The following is a 24,650-nucleotide window of genomic DNA, read 5'->3' on the forward strand; positions in this document are numbered from 1 at the left end:
TATATTTTCGTATAACCACCGCGGTCTTATTGTTTCCAACACGTGCGGTTTAATTTTGTTAAAATATTTAATAAAATCACCGGGGCAAATGGCAAGCACAATGCGCAAGGAACCGCTTCTGTACATGGAAGAGTATCGGGTCAAGCAGGACCCGCAGGACTATGGACTGGCGGACGACGTTTTCTCCATTCAGGCGTACAAGGAAAAGCTGCACATCAAAATTGTCAAGTTGGTTTCGTTTTCTTAAAAGAAATTAGAATCTCGTGAAGATGATTAACTTGTGATCGTTTCTAGAAACGACGAGGACGGCCTAGAGTTCGATCTGATTGGGGTTTATCCCGCCATTGCAAATGCCTTTCGACGCCTGATGCTCAGCGATGTTCCAAGCATGGCCATCGAAAAGGTGTACATATACAACAACACCTCGATTATTCAGGACGAAGTTCTGGCCCATCGGATGGGTCTACTTCCGCTGCGGGCTGATCCCCGGCTATTCGCATACCGCACCGAGGAGAGCACTGAGGCGGGCACCGAGCAGGATACGTTGGAATTCGAGCTGAAGGTGAAGTGCTCGCGGCGACGGGATGCTGGCAAGGATCAGTCGAACTTCGATGACATTTACAAAAACCACAAGGTGTACTCGGGTCATCTAAAGTGGCTGCCAAAGGGAAAGCAGGCGCAGATTTACAACGAGAGTGCTGTGAATTGCATTCACGATGACATACTGATTGCCCAACTCCGTCCGGGTCACGAGCTGGACCTTCGGCTGGTGGCGGTCAAGGGACTTGGCCGAGATCACGCCAAGTTCTCACCGGTGGCCACGGCCACCTACCGACTGCTGCCCCTGATCAAGCTGAACCGCGAGGTCTCCGGAAAGGATGCGTACCTATTGCAGAGCTGTTTCTCACCAGGTGTGATAGGCATCGACGAGAACGAAACCGCCTATGTGAAGGATGCGCGCTACGACACCTGCAGCCGTAATGTGTATCGCTATCCCCAACTAAACGACGCTGTGACTTTGGCCCGTATCCGAGATCACTACATCTTTTCCGTGGAGTCGGTCGGCGCACTTAAGCCCGATGTCATCTTCCTGGAGGCGGTCAAGGTGTTGAAGAGAAAGTGTCGGGCGTTTATAGATGAAATTGAGGCAGAATAGTTATTTATTTAGTTGTTAAAGAGATTATACTATGTACATAAGACAGCTTGATATAAATTGTAAGCCTACGAACAGCGTTTTAACTCCCTCTTGCGTTTGAGGACCTTTAGTCGGAATTCTGTCAGGACCACCTGAAGACGCTCCTGGCACAGAAGCGCGTCCTCTAAATCCATGTTGTTTAGCTGCAGAGCCAAACTCTTGCCAAACAAGTCAAATTCGCTTATAATGGCGTCTTCCGACATCGCGTCGACTTGGAATTCGTTATTAACCTCCGGATCGTCTGGCTTGAGGTGTATCATCTCTTCCTCGTAGACCACCTCTTGGTCCTGGAGATCTGTTTCATGCTGTTGTTCTTCGAGGAATTCGTTGTGAACCACAAATTCCTGCTCCTGATAAGGCTGATCGGTTCTCAGTAAATCATCCAGGATTGAGTCATTCGAGGCAATTTCGTCCTCCTCCTCCTCCATGCTCTCCACCTTCGGCTCGCTCTTAATCTTAGGCAGCATTTTGCTTCTTGTTGCTTGGTGCTTCTGCTTTGGATAGACTTTTGGTTTGGGCTTGGGCTTTGGTTTGGGTGAAATTATGGAGGCCTCTAAATCCGGGTCATGCTCCTCCTTGCAGAGTTCACCCTTGATCATGTTCTGTTGGTGGAATTGCAAAGGAGTTGTTAGTTTTCTTTAAGGAAACAGCTAAAAAAGAATGCTAAATAAGAATAATATTTTGACGCGTAAAGTACTGCAGAGCGTAGTAATTAAATGCACCGATAGAGGGAGCTACTAGTAAACCATTGCCAAGGAAGTAGGCAACGGAATAACTAACAAAAGATATGTTAATTTGATAAGACGAAGCACACAAAAATTATGTTTACAATACTTGAATTTACAGTGTACATGGGTCTTTCCTATTGCTTATGAATAAACCCAATCCCACCTGGGTAACAATGTTGTGGCATTTGGAACTTTCCTGGTGCTTGCGGGTGGCGAGGTGCTGTTTGATGGACGCCAACCTGGCCAGGACATTGACGTCACAGATCTTACAGTGGGCCGAGTAGCCATCGTTACTAGATGCAAGCCAGCTGGAGAACGCTGGGTATTTCTCCCACTCAGTGCGATAGCGTTGGTGGTACAGTCGCTTCACCTTCTTGTCGTCCTCTGTCTTGAAACTCTTCAGCATTGTGCCCGCTTTCGAATTAAGCAGTCTGTCGGATTTGTGGAAAATTATTTTCTTTGAAAGATGAGCGCCAAAATCAGTCTTTAATAACTGATAGTAGTAAATATTTTGGTATATTCCGAAAATTTGCGACGCGAAAAAAATCTGAAAGTCGATGCGGTGTGACTGTGATCCAATACGTTATAATACCAGCAATTATTTCCAGGGCTGCGGCAAATAGGTTTCTGTGCAATGGTCTTACTGAACTGTTATTATGTTTATATAAATTACTTCATTCTACGTAGACGTCTTAATACTCGTATTAGAGACTTTAATGGTTGTGTAATATGTAATTTTTCTTCATTTTTTGCTTATATAGCTTATATTAATTTATATTTAATTTAATTTAGGAATTTAAAGAAAATATACATTAATGGTTTGGGTCTCTGGTAAGTGTTTAACTGTCAAAATACGGCCACACTACTATCAATGCGATGACAAAATAGAGAAAAAAACTTAATATAGTAAATAATAAGGTTTAGACGACGTTAGGAGAACTTTTGTTTGCACCGTGGGTGCTCAGCCAACATGGTCATTCCAAAGGAGATCTTAAGCGACTACAAGGAGCTGTACGAGAAGGCCAACCGCCTGGTGGAGGAGGAGAGCCGAAGTGATCCACCCACGGATCCCTTCCGTTCCCATTATAAAGCGCGCGATGTGCTGAATGACTTGAAGAAGCAGCTCGACGACCAACTGGTCTCTGTACAGGCTAGCGAGGAAGACGGTGGTGAGGACGATCTGTGCTACCACTCCTTGCTGGCCTTCGTCTGCCGTGATCTCGGCAGAATCTACATCTACACGGAGGAGCAGTCAGAGGGCGAGAAGCTGCTCAATCGTTGCCTGGAACTAGTCACACCGTTCAAGGAGCGCCCTGCGGGCATCATTCCCTTCATTGGGGCTATCAACGAGCTTAGCATTGTGCTGGCCTCCAAGGAAGAATACAAGAAGGGCCTGGATATTCTCCTGGAGGCAGAAACAGTCTACGAAAAGTTCAAGGAAAGTGGTTTGAAGCCCCTGGCCATACAGGATGTGTTCAATCCCCCGGAGGACGGACAGGAATCTCAGGAAGCGGGACCCAAGGAGCTGGAATCCCTGTACACGCTTGTCTCCTTTTACATGGCGCAGATGTACGGACATTTGGGTGAGCCGGAAAAGTCGGCTAAGTGCTGCCATCGCACCCTCCATCGCCAGCTAGAGTCTAAAACATACGATGCCATTGATTTCGCACTGAACACCGCCACCTTGTCCCAGTTTTATATTGGAGAGAAACGCTTCCAGGAGGCCCGTCATCACCTCGCCGCTGCTACGCTCATCATGGCCGAATACGAGGTGCACATGCTGGAGCCGGAGATGAGCGAGAAGCAGCGCCAGGAAGTGTCTGAGACCTTCAAACATCGCTACGCCGATGTGGCACGCTGTTGGGCCAAATATGGATTGTATTTAATGCACACATCCAAGCTTCGGCTGATGAGGGACGAAGATGATGAGGAGGCCAAAAACCTGGGTTTGGTTTTGCGCAATCTTCGACTTGTCGAGGCGGAACAGTCCCGGTTTCCAAGTCTTGACCTCACTGCGTGTGAAAATCGTATTAGCTGTGAGTACTGCCTGACCTTCGACGATGCCAAATTGGTGTTCCATTTTGTTAACGAGTGGCTGGACATAGCCAAGGACTATTACAAGGCCGAGGACGAAGCTACTGAGTATTCCAAGATTATGCAGGATTACGCTGAGGCGTACGAGCACATAGCCTTTTTCGAGGAGAATCCAGAAAACCAAGCCAAAATGCAAAAGCGTCGCGCCAAATATCTGGAAGATCTGTTGGATCTGCTTGACCCCATCTTTTACATGAAGATCTGCCGAGAATGCTGGTACGGAGCCGGTACAGCCCATGCTGCCGTAATGGATGTCCGTCTCGATATCATTCGGGCCACTAGTACTCCATCTCCAGAGGATATTAAGAAGACCAATCAGAGCTGTATGAAGGCCATCAAGCACTTTGAGAGCTACGTCAAATCTTATATGGCCAAGCCACCGAGCGAGGAGTGGCGACCCAACATGGACGTGGAGGAGCAGCGTCACATGCTCTACGCCCACTTCCACATCGGTCGTATCTACTACAAGCTGATCAATGCCCATCCACTCCAGCAGTTGGAGCACCTCACCAAGTGTCACACCTACTACAAGAGATTCGATGCTGGCTGTCAGCTGCACAAGGAGGCGGCAGAGACGCTGCAGGGCGAGATCGGAGTTGTGCGCGAAATGCTCCAGCTGCTGCCGCTCAAGATAAACACGATTAAGGCCAGGTTATGCTAGACTGGATTAGCCATTCGCGTTCTGATATGAGAATTTCCAAAAAATTAATTGCATTTGCTGAAAGCTTTATACGTAGTCCAAATAAAACGCTTATGTTTCAAGGATATTTCTGTTTTAATATATCAGTATCTTGTTAAATTATTTAGTAACAATTTAAAAATTCAAATAAAATGAAAACTTCAAAATTTAAAATGGAAATGCGTGTTTTCTAGCTTTCTTCGAAATACTTTTCAAAAGCCGGCAACCCTGGCAGCCAGCCATTCACGTACGAACAGCTGTTTTTTCCAAACAGGAAGAGGAAGAACGCCGTGAGAAGTTGTTGGCCTGGCCAAAATCAGGGAAAATATAGTTTAATAGCCAAGTTTAGACTGCCACTATAGTTTTAATAGTGAATAATAACCGTATACTGCTAGTTGGTTCCTTGAAAAATGGCGCACGCCACACCACAGGTAAGTAATTGCCCCAAAAACAATGAGGAGACTGGTATCGCGCCGCGTTTCTGTGACGCAATAGCTGCGTTCACTTTCGTAAACCCCATGGAATAACAAATCGTTTAAAACTCCGGCAGGGCGTTAAGCTATTAAACGGATGGAAGCGTCCGGGTCGCTTTGACAAGGGTCTGGGAGCCCAGCTGCCTGAGGCGTACAGGAAGTTCTGGCGCGAGTGGAAGCTGACGACCCCGGCTGCGGTCCATTACATCCCCAAGGAGCAGGAGTGGGAACGAGATGAGGTGACGCACGCCATCAAGCCGGTGCAGAACATCCCGCTGCCATTGATCGACACGCCGGAATCGCACCGTGGCATCTGGGGTGGTGAGGCCGTGATCAAGGGTTTCCAGAAACGCCAGCAGACAAAGCGTCGTGTCCCGCACTTTTGGGTGCCAAATCTTAGGCGTTCGGTGGTCCATAGCCACGTGCTGGACTCCTACATGTCCGTGGTGGTGACGGAACGCACGCTGGAGCAGATCCACGAGTGCCATGGCTTTGACCACTACCTCCTCAAGAATCGTGCCTGCGATCTTCGTTCCGCTTTGGCCTTGAAACTCAAGCGAGAGGTGCTCCAGGCCCTGCAGAAAGGTGTTCCAGCCCTAGACGATGAGCCTGAACGCCAAAAGGAAGTGCTCAGGGAATACCGCCGCTATTTGGAATCCTATACGACCGAGGAAATCGATTGGTACGGCCATACCTATTTGGAGGCCATACGCAAGCTGCAGAAGCAGCTGCGCGAGGCGGAAAAGGTGGTGCCGCATAAGTTGGAATTCCGAGGAAAACTAATCGAGCAACTGCGGCAGGCGGGGATTAGCGAAGCTGGAAAGATCGAGAAGCCGGACCCACTAGCGGGATCGTCCGCCGAGCACAAGGATTCGGACATCGAAGCGCTAACAAAGCTGTAAGTCACAAATAACTCTGTAATGAATGGCCTAACCAATGGTTTATTTCAGGGAATCCTCGCCGTCTTCCAGTTGGCTGTCTAAGATCAATCCTTTCGGCAAGAAAGAAACCTAGGTCAGCTGTTCTCGTTTGTTTTTGATTTATGTGTTTAGTCTCGAACGAATAAACATAATTTCGGAAACATTTCGTTACAATTTAAAGGTATTAAAACGTTGTTACTAAAACGTGTTTATTCCAAATATTCGTTACAACTGGTAAAGTGTATAAAAACAAGTAGAATTATACACAGAACGTGAACGTGGCATAGTAGAAAAAAAGGAATGATTGCAAATCCCCACGAGAATACAGAAATACATTGACAAATCAACTACAGTGATCACTTTTTACGCTTAGACTATGGTTAGTGTATAGCTCCGCAAGCGGGCAGAGAGCTTTGTGCCGTATAAGATCCCAGTCCAGGCTGGAAGCATGGTGGGCCCTAAGCAATTGGATTTTTCCTCATTAATTCGATGTCGGCTTTCATCATGTCGCTAACCAATTCCACGAAGCTAACTTTTGGTTTCCAATCGAGCTCTCGATTGGCTTTTGACGCGTCGCCTTGTAGCAAATCCACCTCTGTCGGCCTAAAATACTTTGGATTTATGCGGACGCGCACAATACCCGTGCCGCTCTCCACTCCCACCTCGTCCACACCCTTTCCCTTCCACGATATCTCTCGATCGATATGCTTAAACGCGGCTTCCACGAATTCGCGCACACTGTGCGTTTCGCCCGTAGCTATGACGTAGTCGGAAGGAGAGTCCCGCTGCAGCATCATCCACATGGCTTCCACGTAGTCGCTGGCATGTCCCCAGTCGCGCTTCGAGTCTAGATTGCCCAGTTCGAAGTACTCCATTTGCTTGTGATAAATCTTAGCCACGCTACGTGTGATTTTTCTGGTCACAAAGTTCTCGCCACGTCGTGGACTCTCGTGATTGAAGAGGATTCCATTACAGGCGTACATGTTATAAGCCTCCCGGTAGTTGATGACGATCCAAAAGCCGTACATCTTGGCGCAGGCTGAAGTGAGGTTGAATTTAGTATTACATATAGTGTTCATTATTGAAGCTTAATTACCATAAGGCGACCTGGGATAGAAGGGCGTCTGTTCGTTCTGAGGAGTCTCAACCACTTTACCATATAGCTCCGAAGTAGAAGCTTGGTAGAACCTCACGTTCTTCTCCATGCCACAAGTGCGGATGGCGTCCAGAATGCGCAACGTGCCCACGGCGTCCACCTCTGCCGTGTACTCACTGAGATCGAAGGAGACCTTGACATGGGATTGTGCCGCCAAATTGTAGATCTCCGTAGGCTTCACCATATTAATGATCTTCACCAGGCTGCTGCTGTCCGTCATGTCGCCATAGTGAAGCTTCATCCGCCCACCTTTGTGCGCCTTTGGATCGGCATATAGATGTTCAATGCGGGTGGTGTTGAAGGTGCTGGCCCGCCGAATAATACCATGCACCTCGTAGTCTTTCTTAAGCAGAAACTCTGCCAAGTAAGAGCCATCCTAAGCGAGAGGAAATACGTTATAATCGGAACTTTGAACACGTCAGCACGGGATTGGGAAGATGCCCCTGAAACAGCAGTGACTAATCCATCAATTACACACCTGGCCCGTTATGCCTGTTATCAGCGCCACTTTATCACGGGAGTCGCCCTCGGCGCCGGCTGCCGTTCCATTTTGGTCCTTGCTGCCGTTGCTGCTGCTTTCAGGACGTGGCTTCTTGGCTTCCGGGGCCCCATCGGAGGTTGACATTGCAATTAGCCGGGTATTCAGCACGTACTGATACTAGTTCTTATTTTCACACCAACGCAGCCCGGATAATAAACAAAATTTAATATGCAGCACACAGGTAGAGGTGAATAAATAATCGACTTGATATCGATACATCGTAGTCGAAGCAATCGTACTGAACAGTGGGGCGAAAAAAAATATTTTGAAATGAAAATAAATACATTTAGTTCAATTTTAAATAAGAAATAAAAATAGATCACATATTTTCCTATATTTTGGTGATTTAAAATAAAATTAAATAAAGAAATGTTTTAAATTTTTAAATCATTTAGTGAATTAGTATTAGAATCAATAATAATCATTTTCCTTTATATTCTACTGCTACTCTGCTGCACTTTAACACGATTCTGCCCACTTTGCGGCAGTGTTGAGTAGCGCAAAAACCCACGTAGCGATTTTTACCGCATACCTTTTAGCGAAAGCCGGACGAAAATAACATAACGTTGGCACAACCACCTATCTTATCATTCCTCCTCCACTCCCAAGCGGATTCGCCACCGGGCATCAATATCTTCTTCAGCGGAACCCGCATTACGTGTGCGTAAACGGTGGCTTTCAATTTCATTCTTGCAGCGACCGCGCAGCGTGATAACACCGGTGCACAGTGAATCCCAGTGCCACTTACTAATTAAGTACGACCACGACCTCCGTGATAATCAGAAGCCAATTGTTCGCAGCACAAAAATGACGGATCTTATCAGGCAGGGTGCTCTGTTCCTTATGAGCGAGAAGTGCTATGATAACTACTTCCTGGAGCACAACTTTCTAGACGGTGAGTGCCCGTTAATTCAAATGGATCTCCACCTATTAACTATCAATTAACTTCTTCCGCAGTTCCCTGCTTTAAGGCTTTGCTGAGCAAGGGTCTGGGACTAGCCATTATCGCTGGATCCGTGCTGGTCAAAGTACCACAGGTGCTGAAGATCCTCAACAGCAAGTCTGGCGAGGGCATCAACATAGTGGGTGTGGTGTTGGATCTGCTGGCAATCTCCTTCCACCTGTCGTACAACTTTATGCATGGCTATCCGTTCAGTGCCTGGGGCGACAGTACCTTCCTGGCCATCCAGACCGTCACGATCGCTGTCCTGGTTTTGTTCTTCAACGGACGCAAGGCGCAGTCGGGACTCTTTCTAGTGGGATATGTCGTGCTGATGTATGTCCTCAACTCGGGACTAACGCCCATGTCGGCACTGTTCACCATTCAGAGCTGCAACATTCCCATCCTGCTGGTGGGCAAGCTGTCTCAGGCGTACACCAACTACCAGGCTGGATCCACTGGTCAATTGTCGGCTGCCACCGTGATCATGATGTTTGCAGGATCGGTGGCCCGTATTTTCACCTCCATCCAGGAGACGGGTGACTTTATGATCATCCTCACCTTTATTGCGTCTACCTTTGCCAATTCGGTTATTCTGGCCCAGTTGATCTATTATTGGAACAAACCAGCTGGCGCCAAGGTGAAGGATTCAAAGGCCAAGAAGCCGAAGACCAAGAAGGATGATTAAGCTGTGCGGAAAGGACATTACAAATGTGTAGGAACAGATATAGAGAGATTTGAACTCGAAACCTAAGTTGCAACAACTTCTCGATAATGTAGAACAAATATGAACAGTTTAAATAAATTGAGTCCTAGTTTATTAACTTGTCCTGTTGCTCGAAGTGCTCCCGCAGCAGAGCCAAAGCGCGGTAGCGATGGGAAATGGTGTTCTTTTCAGATTTGGGCAGCTCGGCGTAGGTCTTATCGTAGCCACTGGGCTGGAACACCGGATCCCTGCGGTAATGATAGAGAATTTAATAAGTAAGAACTATTTTATCAGACTAGTTACGCAAGTGACTCACCATCCAAAGTCCCGGGGACCGCGAGGTTCGACGATAACACCCTCGGTGATGCCCTTAAAGATTAGAGGTTCTGCATCCACACCGTCGCAGTAGCCAAAGGTGCAAATAGCCCGAGCACTTTTGTTCTCCCAACCATGAAGCAGACGGTGTAGTCCCTCCGGCTGCAGCTTCTCCAAGAACCACTTGATGTACGGACCCGGCAAGCCCTCCAGAGCATTGAAGCACAGACTTGTGTCCTCCACCAGTACGGGTCCATTCACCTGACGCGCTGCCTCCTTGCACTTCTTGATGGCAATCTCGTCGATTTCCCCTGGGGTATCGTTAAAATATGTTCTTAGTGCTACTTCATTAACATGATAGCTATTATTAACCTTGCAATTCCGGCAGATCAATCTTCTGGGACACAATTGTGCGCGGGAAACTGGGACCTAGGATGGCAACCAACTCCTCCAGCTTCTTGGCGTTGCCGGTGACAAAGGTAATTGGTTTCGACATGATTAACCAGACTCAATTGTCGCCCTCAATTTAAATAATTGCTTGCAGTATTCAACGCGATTTGCGAGACTAAAGCATGCGGCCAAATCAGCTGTTTTCTGTTTAGCTTGGGCGCGAAATAAAAGACAGGGTGGTTATCACTCAAAAATTTAAAAAAATAGAACAAAATTGAAATTGAAAGTTATTACTACTATATTTGACGCTCCCTCAACACGGCGAAGAAAACACATGTGGTGTGTAAAAGCCTTGACAATAGCATTTCTAGTTGATTTATTCAACATAACTTAGTTTTAGGACAAAATTTGTTATTCAAATGGAAATTTAAAAGTGTTTTCGGGACGACAATGGTTTTCTTGGGATGACGAAATTTGCAAATAAATAAAACATGCACATGAAAACTTTTACTGATCGTCCGCGTTTGTGAGATGCAGATTGGCCGACGGATGCAGGCCGAGTTCCTTCAGGGAGCTATCATTGTGCTCCGCCTCCAGGAATTTTCGCGGAAAGGCGCAAATGAGCTTGTAGCCGTCCTGAGGGATGTGCTTGTGCGTTTGGCTGATGTACAGCCTCAAAGTTTGCAGTTTGGTGTCCGATGGCCAGCGCAGCTGAACCATCTCATCTGTTCCGGCGGCGTTGAGCAGGCGCAGCTTCAGAGCAGTCAATTCAGTCTTGGCCTCGCCCAACTGATTCTCGTAGGAGGCGGCGGCTACGCCCTTGAGCTCCTCGTCATCGAACTCCTCCAGGCTCTCGTTATCGCTGGCTCCATCGGGACTATTATCTTTGTGGTTGCCTTCGTCTCCGCCACCACTTGCGCCACCGTTTTCGTTTATGGAATTCTTGATAGCCAGCTCCAGCTGCTCCTCCTCAGTTAACTCCAGAACCTTGGCGCGTTTCTTGGGCGTTCCCTTTGAACTGGCTGTCGAGGAGCAGGAAGCCTCTGGATCAATATCGTCGTCATCATCGATGTACGTGGCCGAACGCTTCGAGGTGCTTGGGGCATCCTCCTGAATAAAGTCACGGTGCTCCTTTAAAAACTGCCTTAAATCGGGAAGGATATTCTCCAGCTTCGGCTCTGCGCTGCGCCAAACTTCCTCGCCTGTACGGGGATCGATCACGCACAGGTAAGGCAGAGTGGCGCAGTGGTAGAAGGCCACGAAGCGGCGTCCCTCCGAGGTGTCGTTGTCCACCTGCCAGAAGGTGAACTGGCGCCGTATCAGTTTCTTAAGCTCCTTGTCCGACCAGACATCGCGGTTCAGGGTCTGCGACTGAAAGTTATCGTCCTGCACGTTAACCAGCAGCCAGCGCTGCCGCTTGGTGGCAAAATCTCTGGCAGCAGTTAGCGATCCGGAGTAGAGTATGTCCGTGGGCGGGCGGAACAGGTCTCCGAGGCGGGATGTGCTGGTGGCCGTGCCGGTTGTCGACCGCCTGTTAAGTGCCATGGCCTGACCGGCAACCACCATCTGGGCGGCTCGTCCGCGACGGACTCGATGCGCATTGGGATCGGCATAGACGCCAGTGGCCTGCAGTTGCTCCTCCATTAGAGCGCCCTCGCGGGCAAAGTCCCGCAGGGGATAAACCTTGACGCGCTGTGTGACACGCGACAGCCGGCTACTGCTGCCCGACGCAAAAAAGTTGTCGTCCTCGGGCAGGATCAGTTGCTCACGGACCGGGGCAATTGGCGCCCTTACCTCATCCTCGTCGTCCAATAGTGGAAGCGATTCAGCTGCAGCACCAGCACTGGAGCCCGCCGCCGTGGATGTGGACGCTGCCTGCTCAAAAAACAGAGCCACTGCGGCGGACACATCGTTGGCACAGGCAGACAAGTAATATTTGGCCTCGTCCATGGAGCAAGCGGTCACCTCGCGGACCTGCTCCACCAGCGCATCCGGCGCCTCGCTACTGGACATGGCTCTGCTCTGGAGGATGACTGATTTTCTTGCTTGTTAAATGGCGAGGTACGGAAAATGCGAGCAAACGAGAGAACACAGTGCGATTTTCCAGGGACAGATAAATGCGTCCGCACAGCTGTGGGAAAAATTGTTAGCAGCCTGTGTTGGGAAACGTCGTGCGCAATGTTAATGCAGGCAGATTTAAGGCAGCTGTATATTATATATTAAACTGGAAATTGAATTCCATTAACTTCCAAGATTCAAGAAACACTCGAAAAACAATAAATTTGGAAAAGTTATAATCAAAGCCTACTTATTTTAATAAAAATTTTAAATTAAATCAAGAAAGTGAACAACTAAAAATTGTATCGCTATTACTTGCGTCACCTTCTAACTGCAAGTTGCACTACTCCAATTGGAGTTGCTGGCCAACACTGCTTGCTCAGTCGTTGTGCAGCACTGGTCAAGTCAGCAGCAGCAAAAAGTAGGAAAGACTTCTACGTCTCTTACGCGAAAATCGAGATAAGATTCGGAATCGAAGGGTTTCCACAATATGACTAATCCGCCGTCGGAAGACATCCCACCCACGCAATAACCGTGAATATGTGAGCTTCGCGAAACGAAAAAAAAGAAAGCCAGTTCGACAGCCAGCAGCCAGTTTCCAATCAGATTCAAATCAAGTGCAGCAGTGGGAAAAATTGAAAGTGAATTGAAGATCCCAGTGCCATTCGCTTGCAACCAGTAGTATCAATGATTTATTGTGCGAAATAAAAGTTGAACTATTCAACCCGGTTGCCCGTTGTTTGTTTGTTTGTTTGTTTTCCGTTTTGTTTATTGTGCCCCGCTGCTGACGTCGCAAGATGGTCTCGCTGATAAAGAACCAACTACTCAAGCATTTGTCTATGTAAGTTAATCTGCGCCAGCAAATCCAATTACGAAACTCAATTAAAAACTGCAGTTGGCTGGAAACAGCTTGCAAAGTGGAGAACTTGGAGACGGAATTGATTTTTCCCACTTTTTCGCATTCCAATTGGATTGTGTGCCTGTGTGTGTGTGTCTGTCTGTGCCTCGCTGTCTGTATTTTTTGCAGCTTCCCACCCACCCCACAGTACCGTTATTCCACCTGTACACTGGCCCGCTTTTATGCGTTCTTTATCGTTTACCGTTCGTCTGGACGCATGCTAACTCGACCCACCGCCCATCCACCCACTCCGACCCCCTTTAAAGTAACAAGTGGATTGCCAACATCCACCCACGGACCTAAATTTTTTTTCTGGCGCCTCTACGATATTGGATTCCCATTTGCCCGAGCCTCTTTCTCCAGCATTTGCATGCGAAATTCAATTTTCCGTCTTTTCCTTGCCGCAATATGGCTTATTCGACGGTTACCCGACAACCCCGCCAAGTGAAAATGAGGATTTTATGGCCAAAAGGCGCCGCCTCGCATAAACAGCCAAATCAAATGTTTATTTGCTTACTTATAATTATACTGAATGGTTGTCAAGGGGGTTCCCCAAATTGCTTATCAAGGGTGTTATGCAGGCACTGAAAAAAATTACTTGATAAGAAATAAATTTAGTGATATTAAAATTTAATATAAAAAGTTGCATAAGTAATGTAAACAAATATAGTCATTGAATGAAGTTTTTTTTATAGTTTGATTATTTCAGTATATACAAATTTGAAGTATAAACATATTTATATGCTTACTTATGCTGGCCATAATGTTATGCCTGGTTTATTAGTCCACTTTATTGGCCCTCAAGTGTGGTGGTAACACCGAAGGGCCCACAGTTATCATTTATTTTTATATTTCTACCCTCCACGAATGAACCTTAATATGTCAAGTCCTGCCCACCTGCCAAAACAAGGGCATATTTATCCGTACACACATTGCCATTGTCTTGGCCCCTTTGTTGTTGCCTTTTGTGCCCCATTCGCCAACTTCGCTCCATCCCACCGCCACCAGGCTATGGTCTCTTCCACGCAATTAGGCTGCAAACAAGCCAAGTTTATAACACAACAGGGCCCAAAGTGTAAATGCAAAGCAAACTTGTTGCCCGCGCTGGGTGGGGAAAAGTTTGGGAAAATCTTTTTATAGTCCCCATCGTGGCTGTTATCACATTTTCCATGCATTGCACTTGGCATTTGGAATTACCAAGAATGGAGGCTACTTAACGCTCGGCAAAAAGTTCCTAAGTAACAAGTTGTACAGTTCCGCTCCCGTAAACTCCCCACTTTCGCCACTTAGACCCAATCAATGTCTTTATTTCGATTTCAATTATGCCCCCACCCATTGGCGGAAAGTGGGTCAATTGGGTGGCAAGCATCTGGCGGCGACAGTTCACTCCCAGTTCCAAACCCTTCTCAGCTCAAGACCTCCCATTTCTTTCTATCCCCCACCCTCCATGGCAAATGCAATGTGACATGTGCGACGAGGCAAATATAATTGCCCAGACAAGCAGGCGACTCATCAACGTTCCCTGCTTTCATTATAGCTATACAAAGAACCTATCCTCGGACAAAATCAATCTGAGCACCTTCCGCGGCGAGGGCGAGCTCTCGAATCTGGAGTTGGATGAGCGGGTGCTCACTGAGCTGCTGGAGCTTCCTAGCTGGCTGCGCCTCACCTCCGCCTGGTGCAACCATGTCTCCTTTCGGATTAGTTGGACCAAGCTCAAGAGCGTACCCATAACGTTGGTGAGTTGTTAACCCTTCGTTGTTAAGTTATTCGGTTTAAAAAGAGGTAATGAATTCTTGCTACCACAGACTTTGGATGAAGTGCGCATTACCATCGAGACCTGCAACCCAACGACTCGCGATGCTGGCGGAGGAACTGGACCTGGTGGAGCTGGATCTCCCACCGCTGCCGCCGCTGCTGCGCTGCCACAAGTGCCACAGGGTAAATACAGCTTCATTCACAAGGTGGTCGACGGCATCACCATTGTGGTCAACACGGTGAATGTGAATTTCGTAAGCGCCGCCTTCACCGCCTCCGTTCAGATGTCACGCATTCGCGTGGAATCCAAGACGCCCAAGTGGGCGAATGCCGATCTGCGGCTGACGCGCCTCAAGGACGCGCAGAAGGGCATCATACTGATCTTCAAGGAGCTCTCCTGGCAGACGGTGCGCATCGAGGCCAGCTCGACGCAGGACAAGTCACTGACTCCCCTGCGTCTGCTCACCAATCACGCCAGGTGCCGCATCACGATCCGGAAACGTCTGTCCGACTGTTCGCTGCTCGCTTCCCGCCTGGTCCTCATCCTGGACGATCTGTTGTGGGTGCTCACGGACTCGCAGCTGAAAGCGGCTCTGCATTTTGTGGACTCACTGTCCGGATTAATCAAGGCCGCCACTCATGCCACCCAAAAGACGAAGGCGGCTCGCAAAATGCAGGTGATTAGTGTCCATTCATGAACAAACGGAATTAGTTTCTAATTAGCTTTTTGAATGATCAAACTTTTGGGTTATCAATTCTGTATTAATATACTATGTGTGAATCGTTTTCAGACACTGCCCGAGTACAAGGCCCAGGTGGAGCAGCAGCAGAATCGTCTTTCCGAATCCGCCCATACGACGAATGCGCAACGCATGTTCAACGCCTTCGATGTGCGTGAGACGTCGTATCACTTCTTTAGCCAGCGCATCGATTTGCATTTGTGTGACGACGAGGGTGACGGGCGCTCCAGTTATCCGGATTTGGACAAGGGCGGCGCCTTGCAGGTCTCGGTGACCGCCTTTCAGGTGGACTACTATCCCTATCACCTGGCCAAATCGGATCGCTCGCATTGGGCGAAGTACAAGGAGGCTTCGGTGGCGCCGGCTCTGTGGCTGAAGGAATCGCTAAATGCCTTCCGTGAGGCCGTACTTAACTTGAGCCAGCCGAATCGGCCGGCCACTCATGCGCCGCTGGAACGGAGCACTCCCGCCTCACCGATTATGCTCAGTGCCAGCATGCTGGGCTCACAGCATGGAGGCGGCAGCTTCTCCAATGGCAGCAGCACGCCGACAGCAGCAGGATTGGCTGGGGGATCGGGTGGATCTGTTGGTTCCGGAACCGCCTCCATGAACAGCCAGTTGTCCCAGGCAGCGCAGCAACGAAGCACTCTGGAGAACCTGGCCAAGTTGATGAGCTCTTGTGTGATCCTGCGCATCGAGGACTTCACGTTGTACCGCGTCACTACTTCAGGAAAGAAGGCCATGCCCAAGGAATTTGTTTCGGGTATGGATTTATCTTGTATTGGACTAAACTTCACTAACTAACAAGCCACGCCTACATAACAGCCCACGAACACTTAAACCAATAAACAGGCTTCAAATATATTAGCTGAGCTTGTAGAAGAGTATTCTCTTCAAAGTAAGAATAGAATACATCATCTTATAGCTCAGTTGGTAATATGGGTCTTAAGCATCCGCAACTAATGTAACAATTTGGCCTCTTTTTCTCTCGCTGCTTTCCACTGACTTCCATTCCATCCATCCATGAATCATGTAAAACGCTTTTGTTGTTGTATTCTTGTTGTCGTTGCCCTTGTAGCGCAACATAAAAGGAAGACCAAATCCTCAGGTGAATATCACAAAAGCTTCTAACTTTTCTGATGTCATGTTGCATTTAAATATATACTGATTGGTTAAATAATATATTAACAATTTATTCCATTTGCAGGTGACAAGGATCGGTACTCCTTTCCCGCCGAGATGCCCATCATCCATGCGGAATATACTTACTTCTACTACCCTGGAGACTTTGTCTTTCCATGTGAGTTTTGCTTGGCTGCCAATTTAATTCTGATCTGAGATCTATCGTTTTGCCCGCAGTGCCACCATCCAAGGTCTTTGTGCATGTGAATCCAATTCAGGTACATTTCGATCTCAGCTCAATACTGTGGCTCAACTCCTTCGGCCTCAATCTCCACGAGAGTTTGCTGCGCACCAGCGTGGGATCACAGAGCACTCTGCAACCGCAGCAGCAGCTGCCACGCGACTCGATTGCCTCCAATGGCTCCAATGGCTCCAATGGCACACAGATGGCCGGCGTCAATGTTGAGCAGGAGCCAAATCTGATGTACATGGATGTCAAGGTGGAAGCGATTATGCCGCGTGTCGTGATGGAGGCGGCTTTGGATGCGCCCAGTCAAAAGGATCGTCCGAAGACCATGCAGATTCAGGTGTCCCGGTTCGCGTTGACCAACATCCGGGAAATGGGCAGCTCAAGAGCGGATCTGGCCCAAGCACTGCACTCCCTGCAGGAGGGATCGCTGGTGTTTGGCTCCGGGTTTCCCTCCAAGGAGGGTGACATGTGCATCGTAACGGATCGCATTCTGTCGCATGTGGCTGCCTCGGATGTGAGCATGATGTCACCCGTTTCGCCGACGGGTCAGCAATTGCCCCGATCCGCCTCCACGCAGTACCTATCCCGTTATGTCATGTGGCTGGAGCCGCGGGATGTGTGGTGCATTAAACTGGACCCGGTGTGGGTGGATTTCATGGGCGCCCGCTCACTGGGCCCCAACAAATCCATTCCTTTCGTGGACGCGGTCCCCATCACACTGTGGCTGCACTCCGGCTCCGCCCAGGCACAACTGGATGTGGGAAAGAGCGGGACGGCGGTCAGCATGGAGAGCATGGGTTTGCCCCCTTTGCCCACGCTGCCGCCTCTCCAGCCGTGCAATCCCTTCCTGAGCGACGAGGATGTGCGTCTGGCCGGCGTCGCCTCGGGAGCCACGCCACCAGCTCCTGCGCCAGATCGCACTGCAGATGTGCATGCCATTGCACACATCTCTAACCTGGTCAGCCTGCAGATCGATCACTACCAGCTGCTCTTCCTGCTGCGTCTCGCCGAGGAATTGAACGAAATGTCTACCTTCCTGAACTTGGATGCCGAGCGCATATTGCAAAAGGTTTGGGTTGTTTGATATACCAAATTCAAAAGACCATTACTAATCAATATTATTTTGTATGATCGCCAGCAAAACGAACAAAAGTCGATAATTTTTGGGTGCGTTGTGCCGCAGATCGAGGTGACGCTCGTGATGCCATCGCCAACACCTGGTAAGGAATCAAGTGGTGGTGATGCTGAAAGTGTCGTACCCGATTCAGCTAGTTTGGGTGATGATTTACACATGAATAGTAAGAATTTATATATCTTTTGTTGTCTCTTCTTCAACTCTCTTTAGTTTTATGGTTAAGTGACTCACAAACTAACCCCCGAACGATCTCCATCCAGTGAGCTCTTCGATCTAACACAAACACACACGACCCTAGTTAATGTCTAACTCACACGTAGTTGCCACCGATATCGTGTTGTTCTTAGTCCCAACCCAGATACTAAAACCCATCACTCAGCTCACCAGATTTTCTAGAATCCGGCTAGGAGCCAGTTCACACTTGCCGCTGTAATTGTCGCTTACAAATTGTACCTTTACTTTTACAATTGTTATGCGTTTAGGCTGGGCACCTAGGACCATAGACACTTCATTTGGATGCTGTTCCCATGAAGCCATTTGGAAGTGGAATCTTACGAGTACTGCTCATGGCATTTCTCATTTGACTTTCGTCCACATGGCTTCGGATAAAACACTCCTTATAAATATCTCGCATGTCTTTTTGTACTAAATTACTAACCGAAGCAGCAATTTTAGTGCATATCTAATATTGTAAAGTGATCGTAATCCTTGACGTGTGATCAAAATTTCCAAATAACACTAATAAATCCCAACTAGGCGGCAACATCACCTGGCCCACACCACCGCCATTGGACCAGCTAAAGAGCAATACGTTTGGCAGTGTGGAGACACCATCTCCGGTGACAAATGAACCGCCTTTCGACAGTGGCATACACATATCCAATCCTAACACGCATGGGTGAGATGCATCCGACTGGAATGAAGTTGATCAAACTTATGTATCTTTCCATTGCAGCTATAATGTTCAGATACAGAGTACGCCCACGATGGCGTCGTCCACGGCCAGCCAAGGATCTCGTCCGGATACGGGTATATCCACGCAATCCCAGTCCCAAACCCAATCAATCTCGTCCGCCTCGAAGAGTGGCAAGAGTGCAACTGTTCGATCGGGAGGAACTGATGCCGTGCCCAGTCTCACCAAGGAGATCAACTCTGGACTGCTGTCCATGAAAAAGGGTTTCTCCAGCTTCATGACATCCATTGACTCGGCCATCAAGTCGGGCACGCCCAACGACGATGCTAGTGATACCTTCTCCATACAGAGCGACATTAGCTCCGATTCGGATAACTATGCCCATGTACTGGGCGATGACAAGACCATGGATTGCATGGATGTCATGTTCCGACTAAATCCCTTCACCAATGACAACATGAAGGCCTCGCCAGTGGAGGTGGCCAGTGAAGTGTATGAGGAGCAGCCGAGCAGCTACAAAACAAACATGTCTTCCCCATCCGAGCCATCGGAAGGCAGCACCTGGCGGCGACGCGATCTGGTGTCCATGGCCACCTTCAGGTTGCTTCAGTGTAATGGAGTGCTTTAAAAATCAGTTAACACTTCGTTTATCCGCATTCAGGTTGACCACCGTGGAGCTAATACGTCAGCAGGAGGGCCCCAAATCTTCCGTTCGCTTGCAGGTGGCCGCCGTTTCCTGTGACGAGTGTGGAGCAATTCCATGGGATGAGTTGCAGGTAGACTTTACAGAAGGTTTCCGTTTCCTTTGCTGGAGTCTTTTTAGTTCCTTGTCTTTCATTTGTTTTGTGTTTGATTTGTAAATACAAAAAAAGAACTTCAATTCTATCGAGATACTTTAGTTCCTCGAAGGATTTTGCTCAATTAAATGTTTGCGCTTACCTTTTTGCATGTTTCGATATCTTTTATCTAAAAATTTTCTAGTAAAATCACTTTTGAAGTTTATATATTTTTCAATCTGTTGGGGAGTCCCCCGAAATGTTTATTTAAAGCAAAAAATTCTTTCTGTAAGATAACTTATCATAAAATCATTTTCTCATTATATTTTCTCTCTCTCTCTTAAAAAAAATGTTAAATTTAATCAAAATCAATCTCAATGTGTGCTAATCAAAACCAAAAACAAACTCAAAATCAATTGTTGTGCTCAACTCTTTATAATCAACATGAAACGAACACTTGTAAATTAATGTATGACAATCCTTACATGACACAACTTTCAACAATTACAACAACCAACAACACTCCAACAATAAATAGATCGCGCATCAAGCAAACAAGGTATAGAATATACAAAATTTGAAATTTTTAAATTAGTTAATTGTTAAGGATTTTATTTTGACGCTTTGTATATACTACCCAAATTTTTTATTTATTAACATAATTTAATAGTTTTTGGTGCGACCTTTTTTCCTTTTAACGTAGTGAACTTTTGGCTTGCTCGCAAACGCATTTTGGCGCTACTGGCCTCTAGTTGAGTAGTTAAGAACTTGTCGTGGGTTCCTTCATAGCTGGTAACCACTGTGATTACCTCTGATAGTACTTTGATCAAACATTCAGCCCATATAGCAATCGAGATGCTCTTGCGGAACTTGTTTGGAAATGGTTTACTCATACGAATGTTATTTTTGAGCATGATGCCGGTTTGAGAACAGCTATCTCCAACTATTTTCTAGACCTTCCCACACAATAATTACATACCTAGATTCCCACCTGAATTCCATTTGATTTTATAATTTTATTGGTATTGGTATTGCTTTGTTGATGACTTATGATTTGCAACGAATTGGTTTCTTCAGAAAAATACGCTTTTTTTTTTGAAAGCGTACACAAACTGCATAGGCAAATACGGCCAAAAGAAGTACAGTAGAACAAATAATAGAGCACCCACTGACCTAAAACATTGGCGTCATATACGACTTACAACTGTACTGGTAAAACTAACAAAGCAACTAAAAACACATGCTGTTTTAACAAAAAAAAACCCATTTTCCATCTCTCCCATAACACCCACATGAACAGCATCCAGCCCACTGAACTCAAACCCACATTGCATGGTGTTGTCTGTAGCTTAGCATGTTGTTCCTTAGCCGTTTCCATTCCAAAGTAGCTGATCACGAACGAATGTTGATGCGGCTTAAATCTAACTCACAAAATATGCTTTCTAACCCTCCTCCAATTAGACGAAGTTCGGAGCGCGCTGCAAGGCCTGGAATTTGGCGCCATATAATCCAGAGGCTCCGCCGTGCATCCGGATGCGCTTGGAGGAAACCCTGAATATGCCAAAGGAAATTGAGGGCATAATCGATCGCAAACGCATCCAGAGGTAAGTTCTTCATGCTGTATTTTGTATTTATAATCTTATTATAATCTTATCTCATTAATTTTTAGCTGGATCACTCACCATGCCGAAATTCGTGTGAAAGATATTAATATGGATCTGTCAATGAGCACCGTAATTGGACTGGGTGATCTGGCCGAGGATGAGGTCATTTCTCCGCCCATGCCAGTGACCGTAAGATGTCCCCCATACGCATTGCTTTTAGATACTTAATAATTGGTAATGTCATAGGTAAATCTGGAAAATGTACGGATCAATTTGCTTGAGGACCGTCCCCCCGTAAATATTACCTCACCGGGTCCCATTCCCATAAATCTGTGCATTGGTCGCATGCGTTTGGAGCGTGACCAGAGTGGATTGCTCAACATTCAGCCTATAGGTGGGATACGCCTATTGCCTATTTCCGAGACCAATCATTTATAGCCATATATAATTATGGTGTTTATACCGTAGATACGAACATGAGTGACGCACAGCATCAGGCGTTGGGCAGTGCCTTATTTGGAGCGCCTCGAGAACGCGATCGAGAGCTGTTATCCATGCAGCTGGTGATGCAGCAGATGAAGCTGGACAACGATCAGCTGCGCCGGCAACTTGTGGACTCCAAAGTGAACACGGATAACTATAGGTGAACGTTTAATAACATTGATCTCAGCCATTTAATCATAGTTGTCTGGAATCCCTATAGGCACAAGACCAAACAGGAGGCGGATGTGCTGCGATCTTATTTGAAGGCCGCCCAGGATGATATAAGCATATTGCTGGAGGAGAAAAAGGCTTTGCTGGACACTATCCGTTCCTTGCAGGTAATTGAAAGGGTCGGAGTTATGTTTGTCTAAAAAGACTTTCTCACCAGTTTCACTGTCTTTAACTTTGTTGACTGTAATGAACACCTTACCACCTCTTGCTGTTGTTGTTGTGCGTAAAGTTAAAACACGTTAAGCTTAAGAACACTACAAATAATAATGCAAGGATCAAAGGTCAGTTAATGCCCAGCACGCTAGAGCCCTGCCTGCACGCCTTTTAAACTTTTCACACGCCTTGCGTTAGTTTCCATACAGACTATTTTGCAATGATCTAATGAAATGCTCTGCTTTCTTATAGGTACAACTGACCTCATCGAATATGAGCCGAAAGAGTGATGGGAATAGGTAGCACAACTGCATGGACTGCATACAATGCTGCGGCGAGAACAACAACGCCTAGCCCTAAGCTCCAGCCAGTGTATGCCGTATAGTCAGATGATAGTTACCCCAAACCATGACGTTCTCAACATCATTGCCATTTGATTTTGAGTTTAGCAGAAGACTGAGCCGTTCCGAAAGCGGACACTTTTCACGTTGCCGTTCGTCATTCTTGCTTATACAAGAACCTATACGTATAACAAATCTATAACTATTAATTGTTTTTATCGGTTTTAAGCTGCCACAAGCTTTTGCTATTGTTCCAAAGAATGCTTTATTTTTCTAAATTTTTGGAAATATTTTATGTTGATCTATTGCGTAGCCTTTTTTAGACGCAGACTTTTAGATAACCACCATTGTTAATTATTTTACAAGAGATAATCAAAGAGAAAGCTCGAACTATGTACAGCCAGCCGTGTCATTGATATTGCGCCAACTCCACATATTGTATATTAAAACTAATTCCACTAAGATTGGGTTAGATATATTGTTGTGATTCATGATCATATCAAAACTGAATTCTAGAAGCCGTATGCATTGCTGTCGTAATCGTGTGCTAACCAAATATTTGGCAAAATTTATTATATCGAACATTATAGTATTCTCTCGGACGGGATTCGCCTATCTGAGAGCTATTGAAATTTGTATTCACGTTCAAATTGCATTCCATTCGACTCGATCATCGTTTTGCTCCACCTACTAATTAAAACAAAATATACAATGAAATACAATAATCAAAAGTTATACAGACATCCTATACTTACGCCTACTACTAAACAAACTTAAATCAAATGTACCATGTTGAATAAATCAAAAACTCAAGTCAGTAACGCGATGCGTATACAAATTTTAAATTACAAATTTTCATATTTAAAACTGTACATGAGCAAGTGTTTGTATTTGTACTATAAAGTTTAACATTAAACTAAAACGATTATTGATTGTTATACATTATACGAAAGTTTTCATCTGTAGCTAGGCGAATTGAAACATAAAAAATTGAAGTCATATTAAATATTACAAATATATTCAAATGTAAATGTTTGTGCCGTTTTTCAATCAGTTTTCCAGTTTTTGGGGTTGTGATGGGAGTAGCCATATGTACATTCTGGAATTTTTCCCATTGCTAGAAAAACAACAATGTTTTTACTTTTATAAGAGTTTATTTTTATTTGAAACTTTACGATCATAGCCAACTGCTGTTGCTGTTGTGTCTCATTCATAGAATTAAATACGTTTTAGAGCGCATCTTTTTGTTTCTGCCTCAATCGCTGTTCATAGCAAACTCACTGCACTTTTGTGTAATTCTTCATCGGTTTTCTTGCGATTACATACGTAAAGTTGCACTAAATTATAGATAAACCCTCGAAAAGTTGCACTTAAAAATTTCGATCTTTCGTCAGGCGATGTCTTTGTTTATCTCACTTACGGTTTGTATACATATATATTCAAGTGTGTTAATTTGCAAAAATATCTATTGGTATATAGTCTGATTTAGAAGAACGCCTAAGATGCAGTTGTCGGATACACTGCACATGCACAAATGTATGTAAGTACGCCTATGTGGGGATCCCATCGAAATACGCAATTCAAACGCAAAGTTCTTCAACAATCAGCAACAAAGAGTTACAGTAATAATAATAATGAACATTTAAGCTACAATTGTAATGACACTTGCAAATGCCTTCGCCTCAAATAAATTTGCATTAAATATTTGATTTAATTTCATGTAAAATGCTTACAAATTAATTGTACAATGTGAAACAAGGCCATGTATGTAAATGAAGCGGTAAAGCTGCTTTCAAAATTCTTCTCTTCGTTATGATTTATGATTAATGTCTGCATTCTCCTTCAGCATTAGGCGCGTGTTTAATGACTTACGGATCAGCTTACTTATAAGTATATATATTATTTAGTTCTTTATTAAAAATGCTAGAAAACACAAAAATCATTAGGTGTGTATTTTTACTTCATTTTTTATTTGATTTTTTCTTGTTTGTTTGTTTTAAGAGTAATCTTAGTTCTTCTTGTTGTTTTATACAAAAAATCAACAAAATAGT

The 24,650-nt window shown here is 45.9% G+C and overlaps 9 protein-coding genes across 17 annotated transcripts; 5 read left to right on the forward strand and 4 right to left on the reverse strand.

Moving 5' to 3' along the window:
- Positions 1 to 1,224, forward strand: LOC6527613 (DNA-directed RNA polymerases I and III subunit RPAC1). The gene is made up of 2 exons (XM_002088665.3): positions 1 to 228; positions 295 to 1,224. Exons 1-2 carry the CDS (start codon positions 89 to 91, stop codon positions 1,154 to 1,156), a joined length of 1,002 nt encoding a protein of 333 aa, XP_002088701.1. The 5' UTR covers positions 1 to 88; the 3' UTR covers positions 1,157 to 1,224.
- LOC6527612 (protein TonB) lies at positions 1,130 to 2,516 on the reverse strand. Of its 2 annotated transcripts, none has more exons than XM_015198242.3 (2): positions 2,120 to 2,516; positions 1,130 to 1,797 (listed from the first exon to the last, which is right to left on the reverse strand). In XM_015198242.3, the coding sequence occupies exons 1-2, from the start codon at positions 2,327 to 2,329 to the stop codon at positions 1,222 to 1,224; spliced, it is 786 nt and encodes a 261-aa protein (XP_015053728.1). In that variant the 5' UTR covers positions 2,330 to 2,516; the 3' UTR covers positions 1,130 to 1,221. The 2 variants fall into 2 exon arrangements, with proteins under 2 accessions (XP_015053728.1, XP_002088700.1); XM_002088664.4 differs by having other exon boundaries at positions 2,087 to 2,515.
- Positions 2,517 to 2,765: 249 nt separating this feature from the next.
- Positions 2,766 to 4,782, forward strand: LOC6527611 (KIF-binding protein). Its single transcript, XM_002088663.4, has one exon. It carries the CDS (start codon positions 2,894 to 2,896, stop codon positions 4,676 to 4,678), a length of 1,785 nt encoding a protein of 594 aa, XP_002088699.1. The 5' UTR covers positions 2,766 to 2,893; the 3' UTR covers positions 4,679 to 4,782.
- A 170-nt stretch (positions 4,783 to 4,952) lies between these two features.
- Positions 4,953 to 6,250, forward strand: LOC6527610 (39S ribosomal protein L28, mitochondrial). The gene is made up of 3 exons (XM_002088662.4): positions 4,953 to 5,127; positions 5,247 to 6,067; positions 6,120 to 6,250. Exons 1-3 carry the CDS (start codon positions 5,107 to 5,109, stop codon positions 6,181 to 6,183), a joined length of 906 nt encoding a protein of 301 aa, XP_002088698.1. The 5' UTR covers positions 4,953 to 5,106; the 3' UTR covers positions 6,184 to 6,250.
- Positions 6,251 to 6,263: 13 nt separating this feature from the next.
- Positions 6,264 to 7,972, reverse strand: LOC6527609 (GDP-mannose 4,6 dehydratase). Its single transcript, XM_002088661.3, has 3 exons — positions 7,724 to 7,972; positions 7,186 to 7,621; positions 6,264 to 7,128 (listed from the first exon to the last, which is right to left on the reverse strand). Exons 1-3 carry the CDS (start codon positions 7,868 to 7,870, stop codon positions 6,548 to 6,550), a joined length of 1,164 nt encoding a protein of 387 aa, XP_002088697.1. The 5' UTR covers positions 7,871 to 7,972; the 3' UTR covers positions 6,264 to 6,547.
- Positions 7,973 to 8,286: 314 nt separating this feature from the next.
- Positions 8,287 to 9,550, forward strand: LOC6527608 (mannose-P-dolichol utilization defect 1 protein homolog). Its single transcript, XM_002088660.4, has 2 exons — positions 8,287 to 8,681; positions 8,744 to 9,550. The coding sequence occupies exons 1-2, from the start codon at positions 8,594 to 8,596 to the stop codon at positions 9,412 to 9,414; spliced, it is 759 nt and encodes a 252-aa protein (XP_002088696.1). The 5' UTR covers positions 8,287 to 8,593; the 3' UTR covers positions 9,415 to 9,550.
- LOC6527607 (inosine triphosphate pyrophosphatase) lies at positions 9,522 to 10,327 on the reverse strand. Its single transcript, XM_002088659.4, has 3 exons — positions 10,120 to 10,327; positions 9,749 to 10,058; positions 9,522 to 9,680 (listed from the first exon to the last, which is right to left on the reverse strand). The coding sequence occupies exons 1-3, from the start codon at positions 10,241 to 10,243 to the stop codon at positions 9,539 to 9,541; spliced, it is 576 nt and encodes a 191-aa protein (XP_002088695.1). The 5' UTR covers positions 10,244 to 10,327; the 3' UTR covers positions 9,522 to 9,538.
- A 150-nt stretch (positions 10,328 to 10,477) lies between these two features.
- On the reverse strand, positions 10,478 to 12,426 carry LOC6527606 (UBX domain-containing protein 7). The gene has a single exon (XM_002088658.4). The coding sequence runs from the start codon at positions 12,148 to 12,150 to the stop codon at positions 10,645 to 10,647; it is 1,506 nt and encodes a 501-aa protein (XP_002088694.1). The 5' UTR covers positions 12,151 to 12,426; the 3' UTR covers positions 10,478 to 10,644.
- Positions 12,427 to 12,564: 138 nt separating this feature from the next.
- On the forward strand, positions 12,565 to 23,544 carry LOC6527604 (UHRF1-binding protein 1). 8 transcript variants are annotated; one of them, XM_039371776.1, is made up of 19 exons: positions 12,565 to 13,036; positions 14,631 to 14,832; positions 14,902 to 15,528; positions 15,643 to 16,354; positions 16,670 to 16,699; positions 16,799 to 16,891; positions 16,951 to 18,032; positions 18,102 to 18,261; positions 18,855 to 18,996; positions 19,054 to 19,611; positions 19,673 to 19,787; positions 20,326 to 20,346; positions 21,249 to 21,391; positions 21,457 to 21,580; positions 21,638 to 21,785; positions 21,860 to 22,034; positions 22,095 to 22,212; positions 22,335 to 22,386; positions 22,511 to 23,544. In XM_039371776.1, exons 1-19 carry the CDS (start codon positions 12,993 to 12,995, stop codon positions 22,546 to 22,548), a joined length of 4,584 nt encoding a protein of 1,527 aa, XP_039227710.1. In that variant the 5' UTR covers positions 12,565 to 12,992; the 3' UTR covers positions 22,549 to 23,544. The 8 variants fall into 8 exon arrangements, with proteins under 8 accessions (XP_039227710.1, XP_039227715.1, XP_039227711.1 ...); XM_039371781.1 differs by having other exon boundaries at positions 18,102 to 18,183; XM_039371777.1 differs by lacking the exon at positions 20,326 to 20,346.
- Positions 23,545 to 24,650: the final 1,106 nt, after the last annotated feature.

Source organism: Drosophila yakuba, chromosome 2L (assembly GCF_016746365.2).
Source record: "Drosophila yakuba strain Tai18E2 chromosome 2L, Prin_Dyak_Tai18E2_2.1, whole genome shotgun sequence".
Taxonomy (NCBI): domain Eukaryota; kingdom Metazoa; phylum Arthropoda; class Insecta; order Diptera; family Drosophilidae; genus Drosophila; species Drosophila yakuba.

Coding starts and splice junctions, on each gene's coding strand:
- LOC6527609 (XM_002088661.3), bottom strand. CDS start 7,870: ATGTCAACCTCCGATGGGGCCCCGGAAGCCAAGAAGCCACGTCCTGAA. Junction 7,622..7,723: donor TAACAGGCATAACGGGCCAG/GTGTGTAATTGA, acceptor CCTCTCGCTTAG/GATGGCTCTTACTTGGCAGA. Junction 7,129..7,185: donor CTATCCCAGGTCGCCTTATG/GTAATTAAGCTT, acceptor ACCTCACTTCAG/CCTGCGCCAAGATGTACGGC.
- LOC6527613 (XM_002088665.3), top strand. CDS start 89: ATGGCAAGCACAATGCGCAAGGAACCGCTTCTGTACATGGAAGAGTAT. Junction 229..294: donor CTGCACATCAAAATTGTCAA/GTTGGTTTCGTT, acceptor GATCGTTTCTAG/AAACGACGAGGACGGCCTAG.
- LOC6527612 (XM_002088664.4), bottom strand. CDS start 2,329: ATGCTGAAGAGTTTCAAGACAGAGGACGACAAGAAGGTGAAGCGACTG. Junction 1,798..2,086: donor GCCACAACATTGTTACCCAG/GTGGGATTGGGT, acceptor TTCCACCAACAG/AACATGATCAAGGGTGAACT.
- LOC6527608 (XM_002088660.4), top strand. CDS start 8,594: ATGACGGATCTTATCAGGCAGGGTGCTCTGTTCCTTATGAGCGAGAAG. Junction 8,682..8,743: donor GGAGCACAACTTTCTAGACG/GTGAGTGCCCGT, acceptor CTTCTTCCGCAG/TTCCCTGCTTTAAGGCTTTG.
- LOC6527606 (XM_002088658.4), bottom strand. CDS start 12,150: ATGTCCAGTAGCGAGGCGCCGGATGCGCTGGTGGAGCAGGTCCGCGAG.
- LOC6527604 (XM_039371776.1), top strand. CDS start 12,993: ATGGTCTCGCTGATAAAGAACCAACTACTCAAGCATTTGTCTAT. Junction 18,033..18,101: donor CCGAGCGCATATTGCAAAAG/GTTTGGGTTGTT, acceptor TATGATCGCCAG/CAAAACGAACAAAAGTCGAT. Junction 21,786..21,859: donor GCTCAACATTCAGCCTATAG/GTGGGATACGCC, acceptor TTTATACCGTAG/ATACGAACATGAGTGACGCA.
- LOC6527610 (XM_002088662.4), top strand. CDS start 5,107: ATGGCGCACGCCACACCACAG. Junction 5,128..5,246: donor TGGCGCACGCCACACCACAG/GTAAGTAATTGC, acceptor AAACTCCGGCAG/GGCGTTAAGCTATTAAACGG. Junction 6,068..6,119: donor ATCGAAGCGCTAACAAAGCT/GTAAGTCACAAA, acceptor GGTTTATTTCAG/GGAATCCTCGCCGTCTTCCA.
- LOC6527611 (XM_002088663.4), top strand. CDS start 2,894: ATGGTCATTCCAAAGGAGATCTTAAGCGACTACAAGGAGCTGTACGAG.
- LOC6527607 (XM_002088659.4), bottom strand. CDS start 10,243: ATGTCGAAACCAATTACCTTTGTCACCGGCAACGCCAAGAAGCTGGAG. Junction 10,059..10,119: donor TGATCTGCCGGAATTGCAAG/GTTAATAATAGC, acceptor ACGATACCCCAG/GGGAAATCGACGAGATTGCC. Junction 9,681..9,748: donor GGTCCCCGGGACTTTGGATG/GTGAGTCACTTG, acceptor TCATTACCGCAG/GGATCCGGTGTTCCAGCCCA.